General features: G+C 37.4%; 1 protein-coding gene across 4 annotated transcripts; it reads right to left on the reverse strand.

Annotated features, from left to right (window-relative positions):
- Positions 1–906: 906 nt before the first annotated feature.
- Positions 907–20,459, reverse strand: zbtb44 (zinc finger and BTB domain containing 44). Of its 4 annotated transcripts, none has more exons than XM_037974182.1 (6): positions 20,311–20,459; positions 16,288–17,380; positions 15,288–15,372; positions 14,772–14,923; positions 11,656–11,956; positions 907–4,861 (listed from the first exon to the last, which is right to left on the reverse strand). In XM_037974182.1, exons 2-6 carry the CDS (start codon positions 17,348–17,350, stop codon positions 4,468–4,470), a joined length of 1,995 nt encoding a protein of 664 aa, XP_037830110.1. In that variant the 5' UTR covers positions 17,351–17,380; positions 20,311–20,459; the 3' UTR covers positions 907–4,467. The 4 variants fall into 4 exon arrangements, with proteins under 4 accessions (XP_037830110.1, XP_017289324.1, XP_037830114.1 ...); XM_017433835.3 differs by having other exon boundaries at positions 20,154–20,453; XM_037974186.1 differs by lacking the exon at positions 20,311–20,459 and adding an exon at positions 19,502–19,854.
- Positions 20,460–20,894: the final 435 nt, after the last annotated feature.

The following is a 20,894-nucleotide window of genomic DNA, read 5'->3' on the forward strand; positions in this document are numbered from 1 at the left end:
TCCATCCATTTTCTTTACCTGCTTTTTCATGCAGGGTTGCCAGGGAGCTGGTGCCTATCTTCTGCAAACATTGGGTGGCAGGCAGGGTACACCCTGGACAGGTACTGTACATACAGAGACAAATGAGACACATTCTCACTCACACCTTGTGACATAATAAATTTTCCATTAAACTAGTATGAATGTTTTCTCTGGAATACTCGGAGCAAACCTACACATACGGGGAGAACAAATAAACTTCACAGATAGTTATGCTCCTGTGACTTCTTGTTGGGAGGCAACAGCTCTAACAACTGCACTGCCATGCCATCAGACTATCACTTTAACTCAATTTACATCATAGCAATCACCCTAACATCTAACCCAAATATGACATTGTATCACAGTGAGAGCAGGCTTTGCTCTCCATATAGACTATTGGTTTTAATAAGGTAGGTGACTATACCAGAAAAAATCCTAAAAAGGGAACAAAATTCAAGTGCACTTACAGGGACACACTCAACAAGAAATACATTGATGCTTTAAGAACTAAGAACACAAGTTAGTTTTGGACCAAGATTCTGTTGCTTTATTGTTTTAGTAGCATTAAATAAATTCTGGTCAGGCATTTAATCAATCTAAATAACTACAGATCTACTCATTCACATGTGACACTGTATAGGTACAAAAGCTTAAATTCTAATTTAAGCTTTTGTACATAATTCATTTAAAATCATCTTAAAAGACTGTTCTATATGTTCACAGTACAAAATCAAAAAGTATAAAAAGTTAATTTCATGTTTACTATTAAAAAAAGTTCAGGCAAGCTCACTAATTTATTCAGACTTTGGTTATTTATTTACATTTTATATTTATACAAAAATTATTTTAAAACATCAGGACTGCAAAGCCAGAACAATAGTAAAGATTTAAAACAACTATAAACTCTTAGGGTGGCCTTTTTTTTTTTTTACTGCTACCTGTTGAATATGATCAAGTGAAAACACTCAGCACCGCCTATAATTATCAGAAACATTTTTGTATAGTTTCTTCGAACTACAGTTTAATACAGTATCAAAGACACAAAATACAACATCTGTCTGAAGCATGTGCTCATCGAGTAGCCTACAATATAAAGAATATGCAACATAGTATGAGTGTATATACTGTACATTTATTTATATTTATATACACAAACACACTGCAGACAGTCACAAAGTAAAGACTACCAAGGTCCCCCATACTCCAAGACTAAACTGCTCTATTCACATTTAACAAGAATATCCAAAATGCCATGAAACAGCAACTAGAATACAAAACTCACCAAAAATATATATCATTATGTGAAGCTACTAGTTTTTTGTCTTTTTTTCCTTTTAAATAAACCATATGGACTGAAAAACATATACAACATCAAGTGTACATTGAAAAGGCATGTCCTGTATGTAATCAATATATTTTTAAACATTGCACATAAAAAGGTTTAATGTACAGAAAAGTAGAGGGCATGCTGACCAGATCAGAGCTACACCGGATGAAGATTTGTAAGGCCTAGACAGAACTCACCACCGACTCAAGACATGCTCTCTTTCACTTCACAGAACAATATGAACATGCAACCTTTGAAACAAACACATAGGAGCTGAATAGAACCAGCCGTTTGATACCAAAGCCCTGTTCCTTGTTTCACAGATCAAATGGGGTCCTTGCCTGTGTGGTTCACCTTCAGTCACATTTGATTAAAACAAAAGTATACATTCTAATGTACAATATGCATATATATAGATATATATAAATTTGATTCACCATTCCAAAGACAGGATTAAAACTTTGAAACAACACCGGTCCATTTATTGCACACCATCAGTTCACAAAAATATTGTGGGCACTTTTGAATTTTAACAAACAGCAGCATTTCATAGTAAAAAAAGTTGTTTGAATACAGACACCAAGCACAACAGATGAAAAGCATGACATACAAATGGAAAATGTAAAACTTTTTTTTTATTCTGACATTGTGCAACTAGAGTTAATAGGTCCATTTACTAAGGCTAGCCTCTGAAATGCACAACATCATACAGTGTTTTGAGAGGCAGAACAGCAGAACCTCTTTGCTAATCAGCATGGACTACTAGAATGATTATCTTTTTCTTTTATCATGTGCAATTACTGATTGCCATGGCAAATCCCCAATGAAACAGAGTACATTTGGTCCTGTATTAAAAAGCTTGATTTGTGCCCAGATAAAAAGGGCAAATGGCACAACAATTAAAAAAAAGGATAGCACAGGGTAACATCGGCATTGGTTAAGACAGCTTTTGTTGAATGTCAATAATCAGGTCAGTGAGAATTTTATACTAGAATCACAAGGTTATTTGAGTCAACATTTCTAATCAACCCTATACGTGAGCTCCTACATCCTGCTAGAATAATCTTAAATGTTGTCTGTTTGGACTACGTTAAGGGGGCTGAAAATGATAATGAACAATAAACAGAGTCACTGTCAGTAGCATTTAACACATGGCTTATCACCATGGGTGTCATTTTCCTTTCAAAATACAGGCACGTTTATATACAGAACTGTAACCATGTTGGCAAAACACAGAAAACAGGAGTGAAAAGTTTGACTCAAACAGCACAAAAATGTAAAGTGAAATAAGAACTGTGTGAAGGACAACCTGTTGTCAACCTACTGATCAGGTCTTTCTTAACACAATTAGCATTTAAATTCTTTTAACTCACAATATTGGGATTCACACACTGACACACTTGTTCTGCTTCTTAAAGCAGATCTGTCACAACACTACAGCCTGGTTGCAGCAAATTTACTTGATTCTGACCATTTTTGTTAACAATAAGTAAATCTACAAACACCAAACACTTCAGTGCAAACACTGGGGGCTTTGTAAGAAATCCTATTTTATAATAAAAGTATAAATGTTCTTTAAAAGTGTGGTGCAATATACTATATTGAGAATCATTGTCTGTCATAACAAAAACCAAAGAAACTCGGATCAAAACAGAAGGAGCAAGGGCACCACTGCTCCACACTATCTTTATATTTATTTATATATATATATATATATATATATATATATATATATATATACATATACATACACACACATACTGAATGTTTAGCAAAATTTTTGACTGAACTGCACTGTGCAGGGGGTTACAAAAAAACGAAAAAAAAGGACATTTTTTTATCCTGTTAGAATTTAGGTAAAGAATGGTAACAGACCTAAAACATAAAACAGCAAAACAAATATGTGGTACCTAAGGAAAGGTTTCGCCATGCTTATGAAATATGCTAAAACATCAGCAATGTACCTATTAGTAAATTCAGAAATTAACCATGTGAAATATTAAACGCTGCAATGCAACCTGACATAAAATGTTTGAAAACTGTCATTTGTCAAGCTTCAATAGGAATGAAATGCTACTTAACCACATCTTAGAGGCAATCTGGAAATATCTCCAGATGGCTGTGAAACAGCCTTAATTTTCTTTTATTTTCATAACACAATTATATTTTAGCAGAAATTGAAATTTAGAGAACAGTTCTAATCTGAATGGATCTAAACTCATAGAGTTTAGCTTTTAGAAAAGAAAAGACTAGATTTCACAACAGTGTTTACTGAAATCTAAAAACGAAAATTATATGCTGAACAATTGTCTTTAGGGAATATGTGACAAACATATTTCAAGCTTTAAACATTTAAAAACTAAATGCACTGTGTTCATACTGATCATAGAAATTCACATACACACATATCTGACACATCATATTTCACAACACCCAACATACACAGCATTCATATAGAACTACAGTACAAGCTATTGCAGTATAGATAATATTGACATGTAATAGTTTGCCAATAGCAATGGCACCAAAGGAATAGCACAGTCTCTGCCCATACAAACTAACAATACTTCTACAAATTTAATACAGTTTAATACATTTTTAACCAAGTTTGCAAAGACTTGATTTGTCACCTGGCAAAGTCAAGTTCTTTTTATCTTCTCTGTGACTTTGCTTAAGTGTGAACTCTCAGGCACTTTCTAAAAGTTGAGCAAGGCTTGGAATTAACAAACCTCCAATTGGCTAAGACATAAATGACTTCAGCTGCATTCAAGTCATATGGGATAAAAAAACAAAACAAAACAACAACCTTATTACTTTGCTAAAATACTGACAGCTCACATTTCCAAGGTAGTAATAATGCTTTGAGACCAAGACCGCCTGACCTAATGAAATCTGATGTACAACTTAAATGCAAATAAGTGCTTCCATTTGTGTGCAGAAAAAAGTCATGAAGCCAACAGGGCTCTTCAAAAATCTTCAATCACTCCATCTTCATAGTTCCACATGATGAAGCATCCACATGTGCAAGTGGTTCCATTCAGCCATCAAATCTTTCCAATAAGGAATCCCATATGACATGACTGCAAAATAAGACATGATGGGCAGGCAGAAGACTTGAATCACTCTATGGTAATGGAAGCCACTTCCTTGGCTTGAGGATGCTGCTGCTCCTCTTCAAACACCTCTGGGGAACTGCCTCCTACACTGTCATCCATCTTGGTCTCCTCTGTCATGACTGCTGTCTCATCTGTGTCCATCTTGAGGGAGGCAGGGGCCTCCAGTGGTTCAGGTGAAAGGAAGCCAGAGGAACTCTCACAGTTCTGGGTGGAAGAAGAGACCTGGGAGATGACGGACATCTGGACTGAGGAGGAGGACGAGGTGGCAGTGGTGGTGGAGGTGGAGGTGCTGCCTGGGTAGAGTGGGTGATGTTGGGACTCCTCCAGCTCATACTGGACTCCCAGTGCCTCCTCCTCCTCTTGAACCTGGCTCAGGTAGTCGGGCACGAGGAAATCACTGCAAAAACCAAAAGAATGTGTGAGCTCACCATCCTTATACTTGTTACCTTAACACAAATATTGGAAGTATATTTTACAGTTTTCACTTATACAAATATGTTTACATGATTTTTGTAATGACAACCTGTTTCCAATTAGTCAAAAGAAAAGTAAAGTGTTCATGGTTTCTATAAGAACAAGCATAGTATTTAATCTGCCAGTTAACTTTAGAAACATGACACAACAATGGCAGGCCTTAGTTTAAAAATAAATAAGATGAAGACTTGGTGATGAATTAGTTGGGAACATTTGATTTTTTTTTATCCTAGTCATAGTAAACCAACAGAGTGACAATCTTTTCTAAATATCACAGACATGTATAGGTAAATATGTAGTAGTACATTTAAGGTTAGAATTCACTGTAATTTTTTTAAAGAGCAAAAAATATGACCAAAATAATCTGTTGTAGTTAAATGTTTTTGGTCATTTAAAAATAAAAACATACCCTAGTTTCTATAACGGGTGAAATGTTTTCTTTTTGATAACTTAAACAACAGACAACTAAATCTATTTTGATTTCACACCATCAGCTGACTGGATGCACTTTTTCCATAGTCTCAATTTCTTTGTTGTTTATAAATTTGGTTAAGAAGTACTTATCACTTTCTTTTCATTTCTCAAGTCATCAACAAGCTGGATCACTTTATGCATACTGGGTTATTCAGTCACAAGTGGACAACCCTAAATATGTATATTTACTGTATATCTGACAGCAACAAGTAGTTACCTCACTTGTTACAAGTTATCATTTGTAAGCAAATTTTCAATATAAACACAAAGCCTTCCTCACATGGTCACCTCTCAATTGAGTAACAAATGAGACACCAGCAAGTATACTGGTGCCTTTTGGAATATTACAAATACTGTCAGAAATCTGAACTATTATTCATTATTCAGACATGAACACTTTTCAGATTGGCTTGAGCTGTGTGTGTTACAGAGTTATTTATATATTTTATTTTACAAATCCTTCAGTTAGATTAGTAATATGGAAGATGAAACTTTTAAACTAAAATGTTTTTTTTGTAAGTGTACTGTAGATGTTATGTTGAGCCTATCCAATATATTGTGACGGTTTTTTGTGCAATATCAAAAATAGGCAAATTGCCAATTTTCAGGGGCAAGGGAAACATCTCAATAGAAGGTAGTAAAAATGTAGATACAATTAATTATTGACAAGCAACATGTTTCTGAAGAAAAACTGTGTAGGATCTTTCATCTGCAAGTAGTTTAGATTTGACAGGAATACTGAAGAAAAGCGACCTAATTCCTGGGATTGGATACTTTTTATGTTGCGGTATCTCAGCAAGATCTCTGTGTTCCTTATTTAGGAAGTGTATACTAATCAGCTTGTTACCATCAAAATTACTCTAGACTTTCTGAAAGCTACCATTCGCCTGAATATGTTTCATATGGAGAAAACCAATCAGCACAGTAAGACTACACAATCAACATTGTTGACGCATCATAAAGAACCACGCAACTGTTTTTTTTTAACTGCATTGTTTGACTGGAAGAGTTGGGAACAATATTGAATGTTCAAAACATATGGCCGCAGGTCAGATGACATGACTACAAAATTTATCATCAACCTGCAGCCTAGGGTGACCTGGCACTATGTGCACTTATGGACACTCTTATGTTTGAAATGGACAAACTGTAACTAGCACAGATGTCCAATAACAGAACACCACTCGTTTTCAGATCAGAGAGGCTGGTCCTCCCAATCATGCCCCTCCAGATTGCACTGTCAATAGCCATATGGGTACTGAAGTCCCCCAGCAGAATTATGGAGTCCCATGAACTCCAAGACGGATGGGTACTCTGAACTGCAGTTCGGCACATTGGCACACACAACAGTTAGAGCCCAACCCACCACCCAAAGGTACTGCAAAGCTATCCTCTCATCTACCGGGAAAAACTCCAACACGCAGACGCCAAGCCGGGAGAGCTATAAGTAGCCCCACACCAGCCTGGCACCTCTCACCATAAGCAACTCCAAAGTGGAATAAGGTCCTTCCCCTCTCAAAAAGACTGGTCCCAGAACTCAAACTGTGTGTTGAAGTGAGTCAGACTATCTAGTTAGTACCTCTCAACCTCACGCACAAGTTCAGGCTCCTTCCCCACCAGAGGTGACATTTCATGTCCCAAGAGCCTGCTTAGGTAAGCCAGGGTCAGAACGCCAAGGCCTTGGGCTGCTGCCCATAGCACTGTGCACCCAACTCGTATGGCCCCTCCTGCTTTGACACACCTGATTTGAATGACTGAGTGATTAACAGGCTTCTGCAAAACTTGATGACCTGCTGAAGAGCAGGTCTTAATGCTAAACTAATGCTAATGTTAATGTTAATAACATCAGGATGACGTTCACAGGTGGTGGGACTAGATCAGGTAAAGTAGAGCATGCACTGGAGCCCGGAACAAGAGGTGCACCCATAGGAAGCACAGATGGAATAAAATAATCATTGACTAATCCACTGATTGAAAAAATATTGATTAGTTGACTACCAAAATAACCATTAAATGCAGTTGTACAACGCTGTCATTTCTGCAAGGCTCAGAGCCTGATGGAGACGCTTAGCTATGGTAGCATGTAAAAGACCACAGCTGTCAGTTTCTCTTAAGTTCATAAAGAAGAAAATATTATTGGACAAGAGGTTCAGAGGAAGAATTTGTTGGTTAGGATAATTGGACTTGTTAATCAATGCCTTTATCAAAGCTAAGTTACTTGTTGTGCTACCTCCAATATTATCTTTAGCCTGTTACAAAGTTTACTTGAAACTGTATTCATAATGCTTTAACATCAGTCATTTTATTTTACAATATGCTATTTATGTCACAGTTCCTGGGGTTTTGGGGTTTTGTTCTTTGTTTGATGTTCTTTGTAGTTCTTGTTTTGCTTTAGCTGTCTTTTTGGTTTCTGTGTTCATGTCTTGTCACTGTTCACCTCCCCAGTGTTTTTTCCAGTCCTGTCTGCCACGCCCACCTCACCTGCTCCTCGTCATGTCTACAGCTGTAATCAATTACTCATCTCCCTCAGCCTTTAAAACTGGTCTCTGTCTTTCCATTCTTCACTCGGTCATTCCTCTCGTTACCTTGCTCCATGCTTTGTTTGCCTTGCCGCTGTTTTGATATTGTTGGTTTTCCTTTTTGCTGCCACGCCAGCCTTTTGTTTTGGCTAGTGTTTACTTTAAAAAATTAATTTTCTTCCCTTAAAATGATTAGTCTGCGTTCCGGGTTTGCCTCCGTCTCCCCCCCCCATTCTAACAATTTATTTTAAACTTAATATAATGACTGTTTTCTATGTGACACGGGCTGCTTTTTTAATCTGATTGTTCAACACAGTTTTGCTGTCTCAGATTTTCAGCTCACATTTAATGTGTGATGAAAAATCTTCAGTTGGTTTTGAGTGTTTTGTTGTGAATTATTGTTTGTTCTGGTCCATTGCTATCAAATGATATATACTGTAAGTGTTATCATGTAACTGGTCAGAAAATGTTATTTGATCTTCCACCCGTAATCTAGCTTTACCCATAGCTTGTTTTGGTTTTTGCAGTTTAACATTCAGTCCTGCTGTTTGACAAACTGTATCTCTTTGTTCTTGAGCTAGACTAAATGAATCCTCAGAGTTTGAATTACTAACTATATAAATGTGTGTTAGATCCACAGCGTTTAATCCTTCAGGGAGATTTTTGTTTTGAGACGGGACACTGAATTGGGGTGCGTGGCCAAGAGCAGTTTATTTGCATAATAGTGAATTAGCCCTAAAACTGCTAATTCTGAAATGAGCTCAACACAGGCAGAACTGATCAGGTGAAATCTCAATTTCTGAGAATGATTTTGTGTATTAAATGTAATGAACATGTTTTGTACAGCCCACAGGCCTATCCTGACTTGTTCAAGGAAGCAAAATAGGTCCCCTTTAAAAAATTTTGAGCTGTGAATGTTTTTGCATGCATCACAACACATTCCTTGCTTACTCAGACAGTATGTTACATTAAAAAACAACTCTGAAGAGCAGCAAAAAGCACAACTTGGCTATAAACATTCAGGGCGGGGCTTGATATAAAAACATGTTGAAGGATCAACAGTACAGTTCTGGAGATTTGGCACTATACCAACAGCTGCTTTTCTCATTGTTGCTGCTGAGATGACGCACAACATTTTTTTCAGTAAGAAAGATACATCTTGTGAGTTTAGACGGTGAGTTTCACTGGGTACATGTTTTTTTTTTCTGTAAACTACATGAGCAAGAAAACATCTTGTCAAAAACTTCACTGTTTTTGTGGAGTCAGGTCAGTGGGTGGACACATTTGAATTCAGTTTTACAATAACTGGTATACAGCTGTTCCAGAAAACCTCAATAAATCTAATTCGATCCTATCATTAAAACAGCTATGTGTAATGTGAAAAAAATATTTAAAATTTAGAACAACAACAGAAAAGCAATTGTATTTAATCAGAGCCAGTCTACTAAATGTTTCTAACAAGTATATCGTTTCACACAATTGCCCTACTAAGTAAAATTGTCCTTTAGTCCAATTTTGACAAAGGGATCCTGGATTTTGCAGTTGCTGTAAAACTTTTTCTGTAGCCTTACTGGAATTTTTTTTATGCCATGTTCAACACATGGAAACAAAACAAAATCGTAACTTCATAAAGTTGATCCCCTTACAGGTTTGTGATTTAAACATCCATTCATCTATTTTCTATACCTGCTAAACCCTGCCTAGGGTCTCAGGAGCTGGTGCCTATCTTCAACAGTCAGTCATTGAGAGGCAGTTTTTATTCTTCTTACATTTTCCTTGTTTAGTGCAAACAAACTAGATAATATGTCACTACTCATGCTGATACTAATTAAAACATTTAAATAACCACATAAAAAACATGTTGGACAAGGCCAGTGTCAAAATAGTGCAAAAAAGTCAATCAGTTTCTTCATAACTGAATGACAGCCTTTAAAATGTGTAAACACACAGGGAGCATGCTCACACACCACATTTATCATATTCTATAGTCTTAGAGCTTTTACATGTACAAACTAATTAACATTGGTAATTAAACCTAAGCACACAGTAGTTAAGATTAAGTCTAACTGTTGTTCTGGGCACAGACAGCAACTGAATCTGAAAAATGTTTCTGAAAATCCACAACTACAGTGTAGCAAACACGTTTTTATGTGAAAACTGAAGATGGGAGGTAGGAGTCTCACTAAACAGCCAGAAGATTTTCCACACTGTAATGATCTCAGATGAAGATCTTCTACTATAAAACTTTTAAGAAGTCAATAGCCCATTTCAGTCCTGCAAGGGCTTGAGTTGATTAAGAAGTAAAAAAAGTCTGGAAAATAAAAACGCTCCATGAGTTTATAAAAACATTGTGTTCTGCCTTTGATGAAATCTGAAGATAAATAAAATTATTGTATTTAGCTACGAACAAGCTATTCCTTTAAAAACAAAACATAAGGACAAAATGTTTTGCAAGAATGTTGACCAAAAGCCAAAAACAAAACTAGCTCAGTATTTGTTTTTGTATGGTAAGTTTACAAAAGAATATTGACAAATTCAGTTTTGTATACTAGATAACCTACTGCATCCACACATCCTAAAAGAAGTTATAATTCAACAGAGCCTTAAATAGTTTGCTGTGTTTGTGAGATCCTCTTTGTAATAACATTCAAAGTGCAGGTATCATGATTTGTACACAAAATGCCATTTTGGAGGGTTTTGTGCTTTCAGATTACAAAAGTAATTCTTTTTGCGCCACCTTAGCATGGTGGAGGGGTTTGAGTACTCCCTGATTTTGCTGTAGAGTGGTATTTACAACTGCTGTTGGTTACATCATTCCTTCCCAACTTTGTACTTCTTTCTGGTCAGTTAGTACCTTGACTTTCTCATCTTCCTGCCCATCTGACAGGACTCTCTTTGTATGGGCCACAAAGTGGTCAAGGAAAGTGAACTGGAGCTCTTTATTACAGTGTTAAAACTTATTTTACTGAACTGATTTGTTCCCATTTGTTTATATCTACATCCACCAAGGATGTTGAAAGATTGTGCCCGATTTGTTATGATGTTGCAATCATTCTCTGTAATTTGGTCTGCTTTGCTCTTGTAATGCATGATGGGTTTAAATAAGAGAAATTTTAACAGGACTCTAAGTGTTATAGAGTTATTTGTGTAGAAACATCAACAGACTGTATAGCTGTGCTGTCAATTTGCTACATATCTTTTTGTGGGTGTTGCCTTAGAGCTTAAAAAGACTGCGACCTGTTTTATGTAAGTATGTTTGCACGTGTACGTGTGTGGAGTATGGGTGGGGTTTGGTACAAATGTGACAGGCATGCTTCTCCACTGGCTTTAGGTAAGTTAAAATGAATGAGAATGAGATAACCCTCAGTAACGTTACTTTACAGTTTTAAAAACAAGACCAACAAAACCATTCAAGATCTCATATCACAGCTGTTATTTGTGATTCAGTTAGCTCATGAACTAGACTGGCTTTTTTCTTCAGTCATTCTGAAAATAGAAAATGAGCCTACCTCCTGAAATGTCAAACAATGGTTTTAAACAAGAGACATTCAAATTTTACTGTAAATGCAATAAAATACTTCATTGTGTCAATAACAATTCTACACAGCTAAAGTCAGGACAAAGATCCATTAAACTTCAGGTATTACAATGTAAACTGAAGTTATCTTTAGATCCAGGTGAGATCTGAGTAAATGATGGGGATCAGTGCCCCCAGACTCCTCACCTGCTCTGGAAGTAGTTTGCTAGTTCGGATGCCTCATGGTTCAGACTCCTCAGGTGTACAATTAAATTGCCAGAGTTGGTGAACATGGCGCCGCATGTTTTGCACTCATAAATCCGCGGCTTGCGGATTATGTGTCGGGAGACCCTCATGTGATGCTTATATTCACCGAAGGACGTGAATGTGGCGCTACAAATCTGGCACCGGAAACAGCGTTTACCTTCGTGCTTCAGCCGATGCATCTTTAGGGAGTAGGCCCGTGTGAACTTTTTCCCACAGCGATCACATTGGAAAGGTTTAATGCCTGAAAAAGGGAGAAGACAAAATAAGTGCCAATAAGTTTCCAACCCACAGTGGACATAAAATATGTACAATTCAACTACAAAAAAATAAAAATCTGTTGAAAGGAAAAAAAAGTAACAAGCTAGCTGAAAATAAATGTGCACACCCTTAAACCACAGCCACAGTACGTGATGGTTTCGCTGTAGTTGGGCAACTGGCATCTGCAACACAAATGCGAGTATGTAATCTGTCACTGTCTGTGACGGTTGGGGTCATAGGTTATGTTAGAGGTGGGCCTCTGTGATCCTATAACTAGAATGCCAAAACGTTCTAACGACTTGCTTTTAGGTGTCCACATGAGAACGCAATGTGGGGTTTTTAGATATTTTCACTTTGAACTTGGTTTTGAAAAATACTTTTCAAGGGGTCCTAAAATGCTGTTTCTATGTGGACACAAGGCTGAAATAATAAAAACAAATTTTAAATATTTTAAATTTAGGCCCCATACGTAGTTTCCATGTGGATGGGGCCTAATAACTTTTTGAAGCACCTTCTGATTTAATTACAGCCTTGATTCTTGTTAGGTAGGATTCTATCAGCAGACCTCACCTTGATTTAGTAATATTTGCCCTCTTCCCTGCTAAAGTGCTCAAAATCTGTTAGATGCGAGCACATCTCTTTTGCACAGCTCTCTTCAGGTCACCTCGCAGAGCTTTAAAATCAAACGTAGCTCTACTCTCTGGCACAATGGTAGGCCATTCCAAAACTTAGATTTTTTAAAGCCATTCCGTATTGATTTGAATGTATGCTTGTAGTCATAATTATTTTGAAAAATAAAACTCCTCTTTATTTTCAGCTTTTTAGCAGACACTTGAAGGCTTCAGGCAAAAATAAACAGTTATTTGGAACTGTTTATAATTTCATTCACCTTGACTAAAACCTCAGTTCCAACAGAAGAAAAGCAACCTCACAGCATGACGTTACCATGGAAATGGGGTCAAAAAGTTCAGCTTTGAGTTATCAAACTACAACATATTTTCCCACATACTTTTAGGAGACTTGATCTTTTTTTTGCAAAATTTAGCAGGGCCTGGATGTTTTTCATTGTAAGAAAAGGCTTCTCTACCCTAGAGTTCAGACATATGGAGAAAACAGGAGATTGTTGTCACATATAGAACACAACAAGGACTTGTCAGAAAATCCTGCACCTCCTTCAATGTTGTTGTAATCCTCTTGGCAGCCTCCCTGACCAGTTTCCATCTCGTCTTTTCATCAATTTTGGAGGAACATTCAGTTCTCGATTATGTTATTGATGTTCTATATTTCTTCCACTTCTTGATGACTGTCTGCATTTTTTCTCATTGGTTATTTAATGCTGAGGAATTGTTTGTAAGTTTCTCCTCATACCCTTTAACAATGAGAGCCTTAGCAAGCACTCTGTGAACCAGGGATTTTACTGTAGGATGGAACTGATAATGTCAGGAAGATTCTATTAGAACACAAGTTTTTAAGTTGGTCAAAGTTACTTTAATTGATGGAAGGTATGCTTTCAGAATGATTGAAGGCTGTAATTAAATCAAAAGGCACTTCAGCAAGTTATTACTTTAAGGATGTGCACACTTATGCAACCAGCCTATTGCATTTTTTATATTCTTCCCTGCAACAGCTTTTTAATTTTTTAAGCTGAGTTGTACAGAATGTATGCCATAGTAAGGGCGGAAAAAGTTTTGAAATAACTGAGCATGGTTTTATTTATTAATTTTTTTACATTGCAAAATCCTGGAACTTTGACAGAAGTGAGTATTATTAAAATAGTGGATACGTTTATATACACTGTATTCATAAGCATTATACAATTCTTCTTTTGCTTTCGGCCATTCCCTTTTCAGGGGTCGCCACAACGAGTCATCCTCCTCCATCTAACTCTGTCTTCTCTGTCCTCTACCACCATCTCCTCTTTGTCTTTTTCCTGGCAGTTACATTTCTTACATCCTTCTACCAATATACCCACTGTCCCTCCTCTGCACATGTCCAAACCATCTCAGTCTGGCCTCTATAACTTTATCTCCCAGTCCTTCAACCTGTGCTGTACCTCTGATGACCTCATTCTAATCCTATCCATCCTTGTCACTCCCAATGAGAACCTCAACATCTTCAGCTTTGCCACTTCCAGATATAAGCATTATACAATTGATGGTTTTTATTGTTGTGTAAGATCGGGTAAAGGGTCAATGTAACCATGTGTAACAAGAAAGTCAATCATAACTAGTTTCTATATTAGTGGTTCCCAACCTTTTTGTTCTCAGAGACCCACATTCATGCACCATCAGAAAACCCACACCCCTTACACTCATATGTGCATGCAAACTACAAAGAAATAATAAAAATTAACAGTCGTTGCTTCAATTTTTCATACTTTTGTAAATGAGATGTCCTGCTTGTAGCAGCTGTTTACAAATTTTTAATTTATTTATTTTTAATTATGTGAAGGGACTGAAGACTCCAGCATGCACATAACGATGAAACCTGAAACTGTTTAGTCAGTCAAAGTCCAACAGCTTGTCCTTTAACAATCCCAAACTTATGTCATAGATTTTATTTCTCTCTGAATCATCTTAAAGACAGGTGAGTACCTCACACCTGATGTATGTAAGTGTAGAATTGTAATCTAAACTAGTTTGTCCACTATGATAGGAATAAAAAAGTATATCCCTTATTCCTTTAATTCTGTAGGTAGATTACATGTAAAGATGAGAAAACTGGAATTGCTTTCTCTACCCATGCATAAAGATGTATTTAGAGTAGTTTATAGTTTTCTGTTTTTTCATTTTACCTACCGGAGTGTATGAGCATGTGCTGTTTCAGGTTTTGAATACGTGTGAATCTGACTCCGCAGGTTGGACACTGAAAGGGACGATCGGGGCCATTGGTGCCAGGCCGAGCTGATGGGCTAATATAGAGGTGGTAAGGATACTGAATACCTTCCAACCTAAAACACAAAGAATGAAAGAATGTAAACTATGATCAATTTTATATGGAAACATAAACCTGCCCTCAAATGGATGCTCAAAACTACCATTTTCATTTGTTAGTAAGGTTCCAGAGGTTCTTCTTTATGAAAGAATGCAAACCTTACCTGATTAATTTTCTCATAGAAAACTTATCAAAGGTTTTGAGACTTTGACAAATAAAAACTTCTAATTTTTGTACTATAGTGCATCATCCCAACATCACCATTTATTATCTAAACAAGTGTGGTCCAGATACAGTTCCCTTCTATATGTTCCTTATTACTTATGACATTTTTGCTGCAAGTTCTAAAGAATGATTAAGACTTAAGACAAGCTGTCTACCTTTCATCATCTTCTGCATGTCCTCCAGCATTGGAAGTGCTCTGCAGTGAAGGCAAGCTCTCTGACACTCCTTCGTCCATCGAACCTTCAAAGAGGAAGAAAAAAAATAATACTTCTGGTGTCTGAATTTTGAGAATAAAATCCTTAGGCAATTAGGTTTGGATGAAACTTGGTTTATACAGTTTATGCCTTTATCTTTATTGCGATTTTAAACTATTGAATAACAAAACTGTAAGCTATTCAAAAAATTGATTGATTTAAAACCAATCAAAAATAAAATGTTGTGAGTTGGTGGGCATCTTTAAGATGAGACTCAGTCAGATCTGACTGTATGATTTAAGGTAGTATCTCACTGCGACTGTTGGGAACTAGTTGGGGAATGGATTTCACATAGGAGTCTCGAAATGTTCATGGGGTACTTTAGTTTCCTTGTATGAGTGGCAGAGGTTCACAGTTCTGTCACTTGAAATTTCAATGTGTTCAAAAAAACTGACAAATTTTCTCTCAAAATACTTGCAGAATTGTCAGACAGATTCATAAAGCTGGGGATAGCTGCCAAAGAGCAAGCTGAGATGAGTATAATATGGGTGGAGGTAGGCAACAAAATAATGTGCATAGCCTAGAGTAAGGTTCAGTGCACACAAAAATAGGCCATGATTTTCAAAAATTGGAAGTGTAAAACGTGACTGCATGGCTCGCTGGTCACTTGGCTGCAAAGAGTGAGAATTCAGTGAGACTACAACGGAAAATTCACCTATTTTCTTACATTTATTAATGAATTTTTGAGTCACGGACTAGTTTCCAACATTTGCAGCCCAGTGAGATACTACCTTAACCAAGAAACCTTTGAGTTAACAGTGTCAAGACAACGCACCTTTAATAAAAACATTTTTTTCTTTAAAAAATAATTTATAAATTTGAGTACAAACATTAAAACAATAAGACACAATTAGGTTCTGTAAATTCGGTTAATAAAGACAAGTAAGGAGAATAGTCCCACCTATAGATGAAGACTGTGGACTGATAAGAAGCTCCTCCTGGACCTGCTCACTCCCTGGCACTGTTTGCTGGTCACTCAGTGAGCTCTGAGAAGCGCTGACCGGCTGTGATGATGCTTCTTGGACCTCCTCATCACTTAGACGTTCTACTTTCACCCTCACGTCTTCTTCTTCAGTTGCAACTGGTGAGGACACTGTCTTGGAGCTCTCACATGTTAGAAAGTCACTAAGCCGACGAGCAACCGCTCCATCTGAGGTCACTGGGGCACCCTGCTCTAAGCAACGGGGGCTTTCCGGCAGCTTTGATTTGTCTGAGTGGAATCTTCGGTCGATGCCGAATGGAAAAGTCCAGGGAAAAGCCAAGGAGGACTCAACAGGCTGAGTTGAGCCATCTGAGAATGATGGGGATGGGTTAGGAATCTGAGGGGAGGTGGTGACCATCTGTGTAGTGCATTTGAGTGGACTCTCGGGCGATGCCATTGTAACAAAGCTTTTACGTTTCCGCCGTGATTCGCGGCAGATAGGAACATTTCTCTCCATCACGCTGCAGTCAGATGACACAGGTGACACACTGCCATCCAATGGTGTCAGGGCACAGTTTGATGAAGCGCTCTCTGGTGCTGCTTCATGGGGTTTATCTGCTGCTGCATTGCTGTTGCTGATGTTTGTCGGGCTCCACAGAATACTTGATTTCATGAACTCCGAGCATGTGCTGGCAACTGTAAACATCTGCATGTAACTTGCAGCTGCCAGGACATCAATGATATTCTCTGTGCTGATGGAGAGGGTAGAGGTGTAAGCATATTCCAACAGAGGAGCAAAACCACTAACTGTCACATGATGAAGGTCCAACACAAACTTGTCTTCCTCTTCTGGTCGGCCTATGAGTTTGGAACGGAAGAATTCACTGCAGCAGGCCAAGACCACTTTGTGTGCTAGGAAGAGCTTGTCTTGAACCCGGATAGTAACATCACATAAATGACCCTCATTGCGCAAAGCATTGAGCTTCTCAAGCATCTCCTGGCTGTGGGAGGTCGAGCTGTGGGTGAAGGTTTTGACTCCCATCTTGGAGTCCTGCTGGGTGTAAAAAGTGTCCTGTAGAGAAAACCAAAATACTTTAGAAATCAACAGGTAATGCTTGTATCTTAAGAGACAGAAATAGTTTTAATAAATACATTTATAAATAAGTAAGTAAAAAAAAAGAAGAAAAATTGACCTGAACTGTTTTAAGGCTTGTTATTCTTTTGTAAAATACCTCACATCATTATTGTTTATTTAGGTCAACATAAATATGACTAAACTTTATGTAACCAAATTAAATACAGGTCTTGCAGTCAAAACAGGTGTAAAATGACTCAGTAAGGCCTTGTCCCCATGAGAATGATGTACTGTGAGTTTGCAAAAGATTCTCGTTGTTTCTGCGTTGAATCCGCATTTTAATTTTCGTAAGCTGGTTCCACAGTAAGAAAATTTTGAAACACCACTCTTGCATTTTTGTGTAGATGGCCCAAAGTCAACTTTTTGAGAACAAGTTTCAAGCAATATCATCATTCCACCTCGTACCTAACCTATGATTCTCAAGTGTGACAGGCATTACAAGAATTGTAGATCACATGCTTGAATTTGTGTTGCAGATGACAGGTTTTGATTTGCACTGTTCAAGGCCATGTTATTTCATCAACTTTGTCTATTCATTGAAGTAATACAGTATGTGAAGGTTTTGTTGTAGTTGAACAATTGGCATCTGCAGCACAAACGCCCACATGTAATCTGTCATTATACTTCTATAATGTTTGGGATCGTAGGTTAGTCAGGAAGTGGGACTATAACATCATTGTTTTCAGAAGGTTGTGTTAATGCTGTCGACACAGGAACACAATGGTGGCATTTAAGAATTTTTCACTCTGGAATCCAGTTTTGAAAAATACAGTTTAGTGGCTCCTAAAACTAGATTTCTGTGTAGATGCCAAAATTATTAAAAATAAACCTTTGTATACCCACAAAACACTGTTCTGATGCAGACAGGTCCTTAATCTCCCTGACAGCACAACAACTAAATGAATTTTCAAATACAAAACACACATTTTAGAATAGTGATAGGAAGAAAAAGGTGCACTGTGGAAGATTGCAGGTGTAGGCTGAGGGGTTTTGGATGTAATCCAAAGGTGCACTCTGTAGAGAAGGCAGTCCCAGCGAACTTGAAAGCAGGGTAAGGAGCACAGAGGACAAAATGCCAAGTTATGTAACAACAATCAAAGCAGATGTACAATGATACGAGCCAGGCTCATGTGGAGGCCAGTGTGCTACAGGACGCACAGCAGCTGTCTACAAGATATGTCTAAGGCATGAGATTTTCCATCAAACAAAAGCTCAAGTGAGGGGCCTCTCACAGGGAGAGAGTTCTCCCTGTCACAAACACAGACCAGAGGAAAATACTCTTGGACTACACTGACCTTGTAAATGTAAACCAAGGTATATAGGTGGGCTGCAGTGGTGCAACAAGAGAAAGTTTAGTATGAACCAGCAAATGAGGCAAACAGCAAAGGGCTTTTACGCAGAGAAAAAAAAAATCTAAATCTCTCAGATGGCTAAAATGTTTTATATCAGAGAACATATTTACATACATAATATTTTAAGTGTCCATCCAAAAATGTTAAATTTTTACTATGCTTTGTCTTTCCCATAGAAGGCATTTCTACCTAGGTTCCTCCATGTTTGTTTACATTGCCATTCAGTCCTCTTATGACAAGGCAGGCAGGGCAGAATACTGCAGCCCGGTTCTGTTCAACAGAAGTAACTCTTCTTCAAGGCTGACTGCTGCACAAACATGCTCCAGTGAAGGTTTGATGTGAGCCAATACATTTCTAAATTAGACAATTGTATTAACAAGTCATCATTATTATAAACATGAACATTGCAATACACAGTGCATTGAACTGAATTGAATTATAACCAGATTTAACTGGAATGAAATTTCACTTGTCTTCTAAAAAAAAAAAAAAAAAAAAAAAAAAAAAAAAAAAAAAAAACCTTTTACACTAGTACCTTATAACTTGTTTATTGTCCACTGATTAATAATTATTATCTCACAGTACCTGTACATGTTTGTTTTGTTCTAATTTAGAGACCATAATACACAAACTTTGCAAATTATAAGCACAGCATACAATTAAATGAACTGAATAATATTCAAAGACTCAAAACAAAAATGCTTACGGTTATCCTCAGCCTGGAACTTTCCTTCTTTTTACAAACAGCGACAAAAAGTACTAAACTAAAACACACTGCAATTTTTTTATTTTACAAAAAGAGAAGTAACAGTAGGTGTCTGAGACATGAAAAGCTGAATATTCACTGGAAAAGATGCTGAATACACGTTTGCAATGATAACAGTATAGCTAACGCTGGCTAACGGGCTCTAGCGTCAAGTCTGGTCGGAGATGAAAAGTTGTTTCCGGTTGTAGCTGTCAAAATAAAACAACCTAGAACAACAAAACAACATCTTACCGTTTTGGTATTTAATTTGACATGTGATTTCTCTGTAGAAAATGTGTCCTAATTTTACAATTCAACGTTGATACTATTACAATAATAGAAAACATTATTAATCTTAGGCTAACATATCAAAACTAAGTATTTTTACCTTACTTTGAAAATATGTATTTCCGCTTTGACCGTAGATAGCTGTACATTTGACGCTGCTATTGCAGCTAACCATCGTTAGCTTGGTAGCTAACTGTAGCTAACATAATACGAGCAAATAATTAGATTCATTGTCTCTTTACAAAGCAGAATCAACAAAGAAGGTCGACAGCGATATAAACTGCAGAGTTTGCGTTATCAGGAATACTGCACAAAGCAAATATACCTTCCGGTGCGAGGCCTCTGATAACAGTCGGGCCTCAGTATGCGAACAGCTCAGCTGACAAAAAACAGTCGGAGACAGCGATGAGCCCTGCCGCTCCACTTCACTCCCTCATATTCCACCCCTGGTGTTCTCAGGCAGTTGTTAGCCTGCCACCCACCTCTAGTCACAGGTTAGTTACCGCTGACATGAATTCACATCGAAATAAACTGATGCTGATCGTTGCAGCGGTGCCTTTTTCATTCCTTTGTGGTCCTTACTGTCCTTTCTGTGCTGTATATTTACCCCCACAATGCAATGCGCATCCCTCACTGTACAGTACTGTAAGAAACAGGAAGTATCACAGTTGTTGACATGTAGTCCACAGAAATCAAAACACTGTTCATTCTTGCCGTTTGTGTGATTCTGTTAGACCAGTTTTTAAGCACAACATTTGTATCATTTCTTGACTCTGGCTGTTTAGTTCCCCAGTTTTCATCTCTTTTTACCCTGGTGAAAAATTAACACACTTGAATGCATCTCAAATGTATTTAATTTATTTTTATTTTTATTTAAAGTATAAAATATTCTAAGAAAAATAAATACTATTATTATGCATATGTGCTCGTCATGGATTGTCCATAACGAACACCATGTTCAAACATAAGGGTGTCCATATGTGCTCTTGGCACCAGGACACCCTAGGTCACAGTTCAATGATCGACTTTGTTGTCATTTCATCTGATCTGCGGCCGCATGTCTTGG

This window comes from Kryptolebias marmoratus, linkage group LG2 (assembly GCF_001649575.2).
Source record: "Kryptolebias marmoratus isolate JLee-2015 linkage group LG2, ASM164957v2, whole genome shotgun sequence".
Classification (NCBI taxonomy): Eukaryota; Metazoa; Chordata; class Actinopteri; order Cyprinodontiformes; family Rivulidae; genus Kryptolebias; species Kryptolebias marmoratus.

Excerpts from the sequence above, each read along its gene's own strand:
- zbtb44 (XM_037974182.1), bottom strand. The coding sequence starts at position 17,350 with ATGGGAGTCAAAACCTTCACCCACAGCTCGACCTCCCACAGCCAGGAG. Across the intron at positions 15,373-16,287 it reads TCCACAGTCTTCATCTATAG|GTTCGATGGACGAAGGAGTG; the intron begins GTGGGACTATTC and ends TCCTCTTTGAAG. Across the intron at positions 4,862-11,655 it reads GCAAACTACTTCCAGAGCAG|TGATTTCCTCGTGCCCGACT; the intron begins GTGAGGAGTCTG and ends TGGTTTTTGCAG.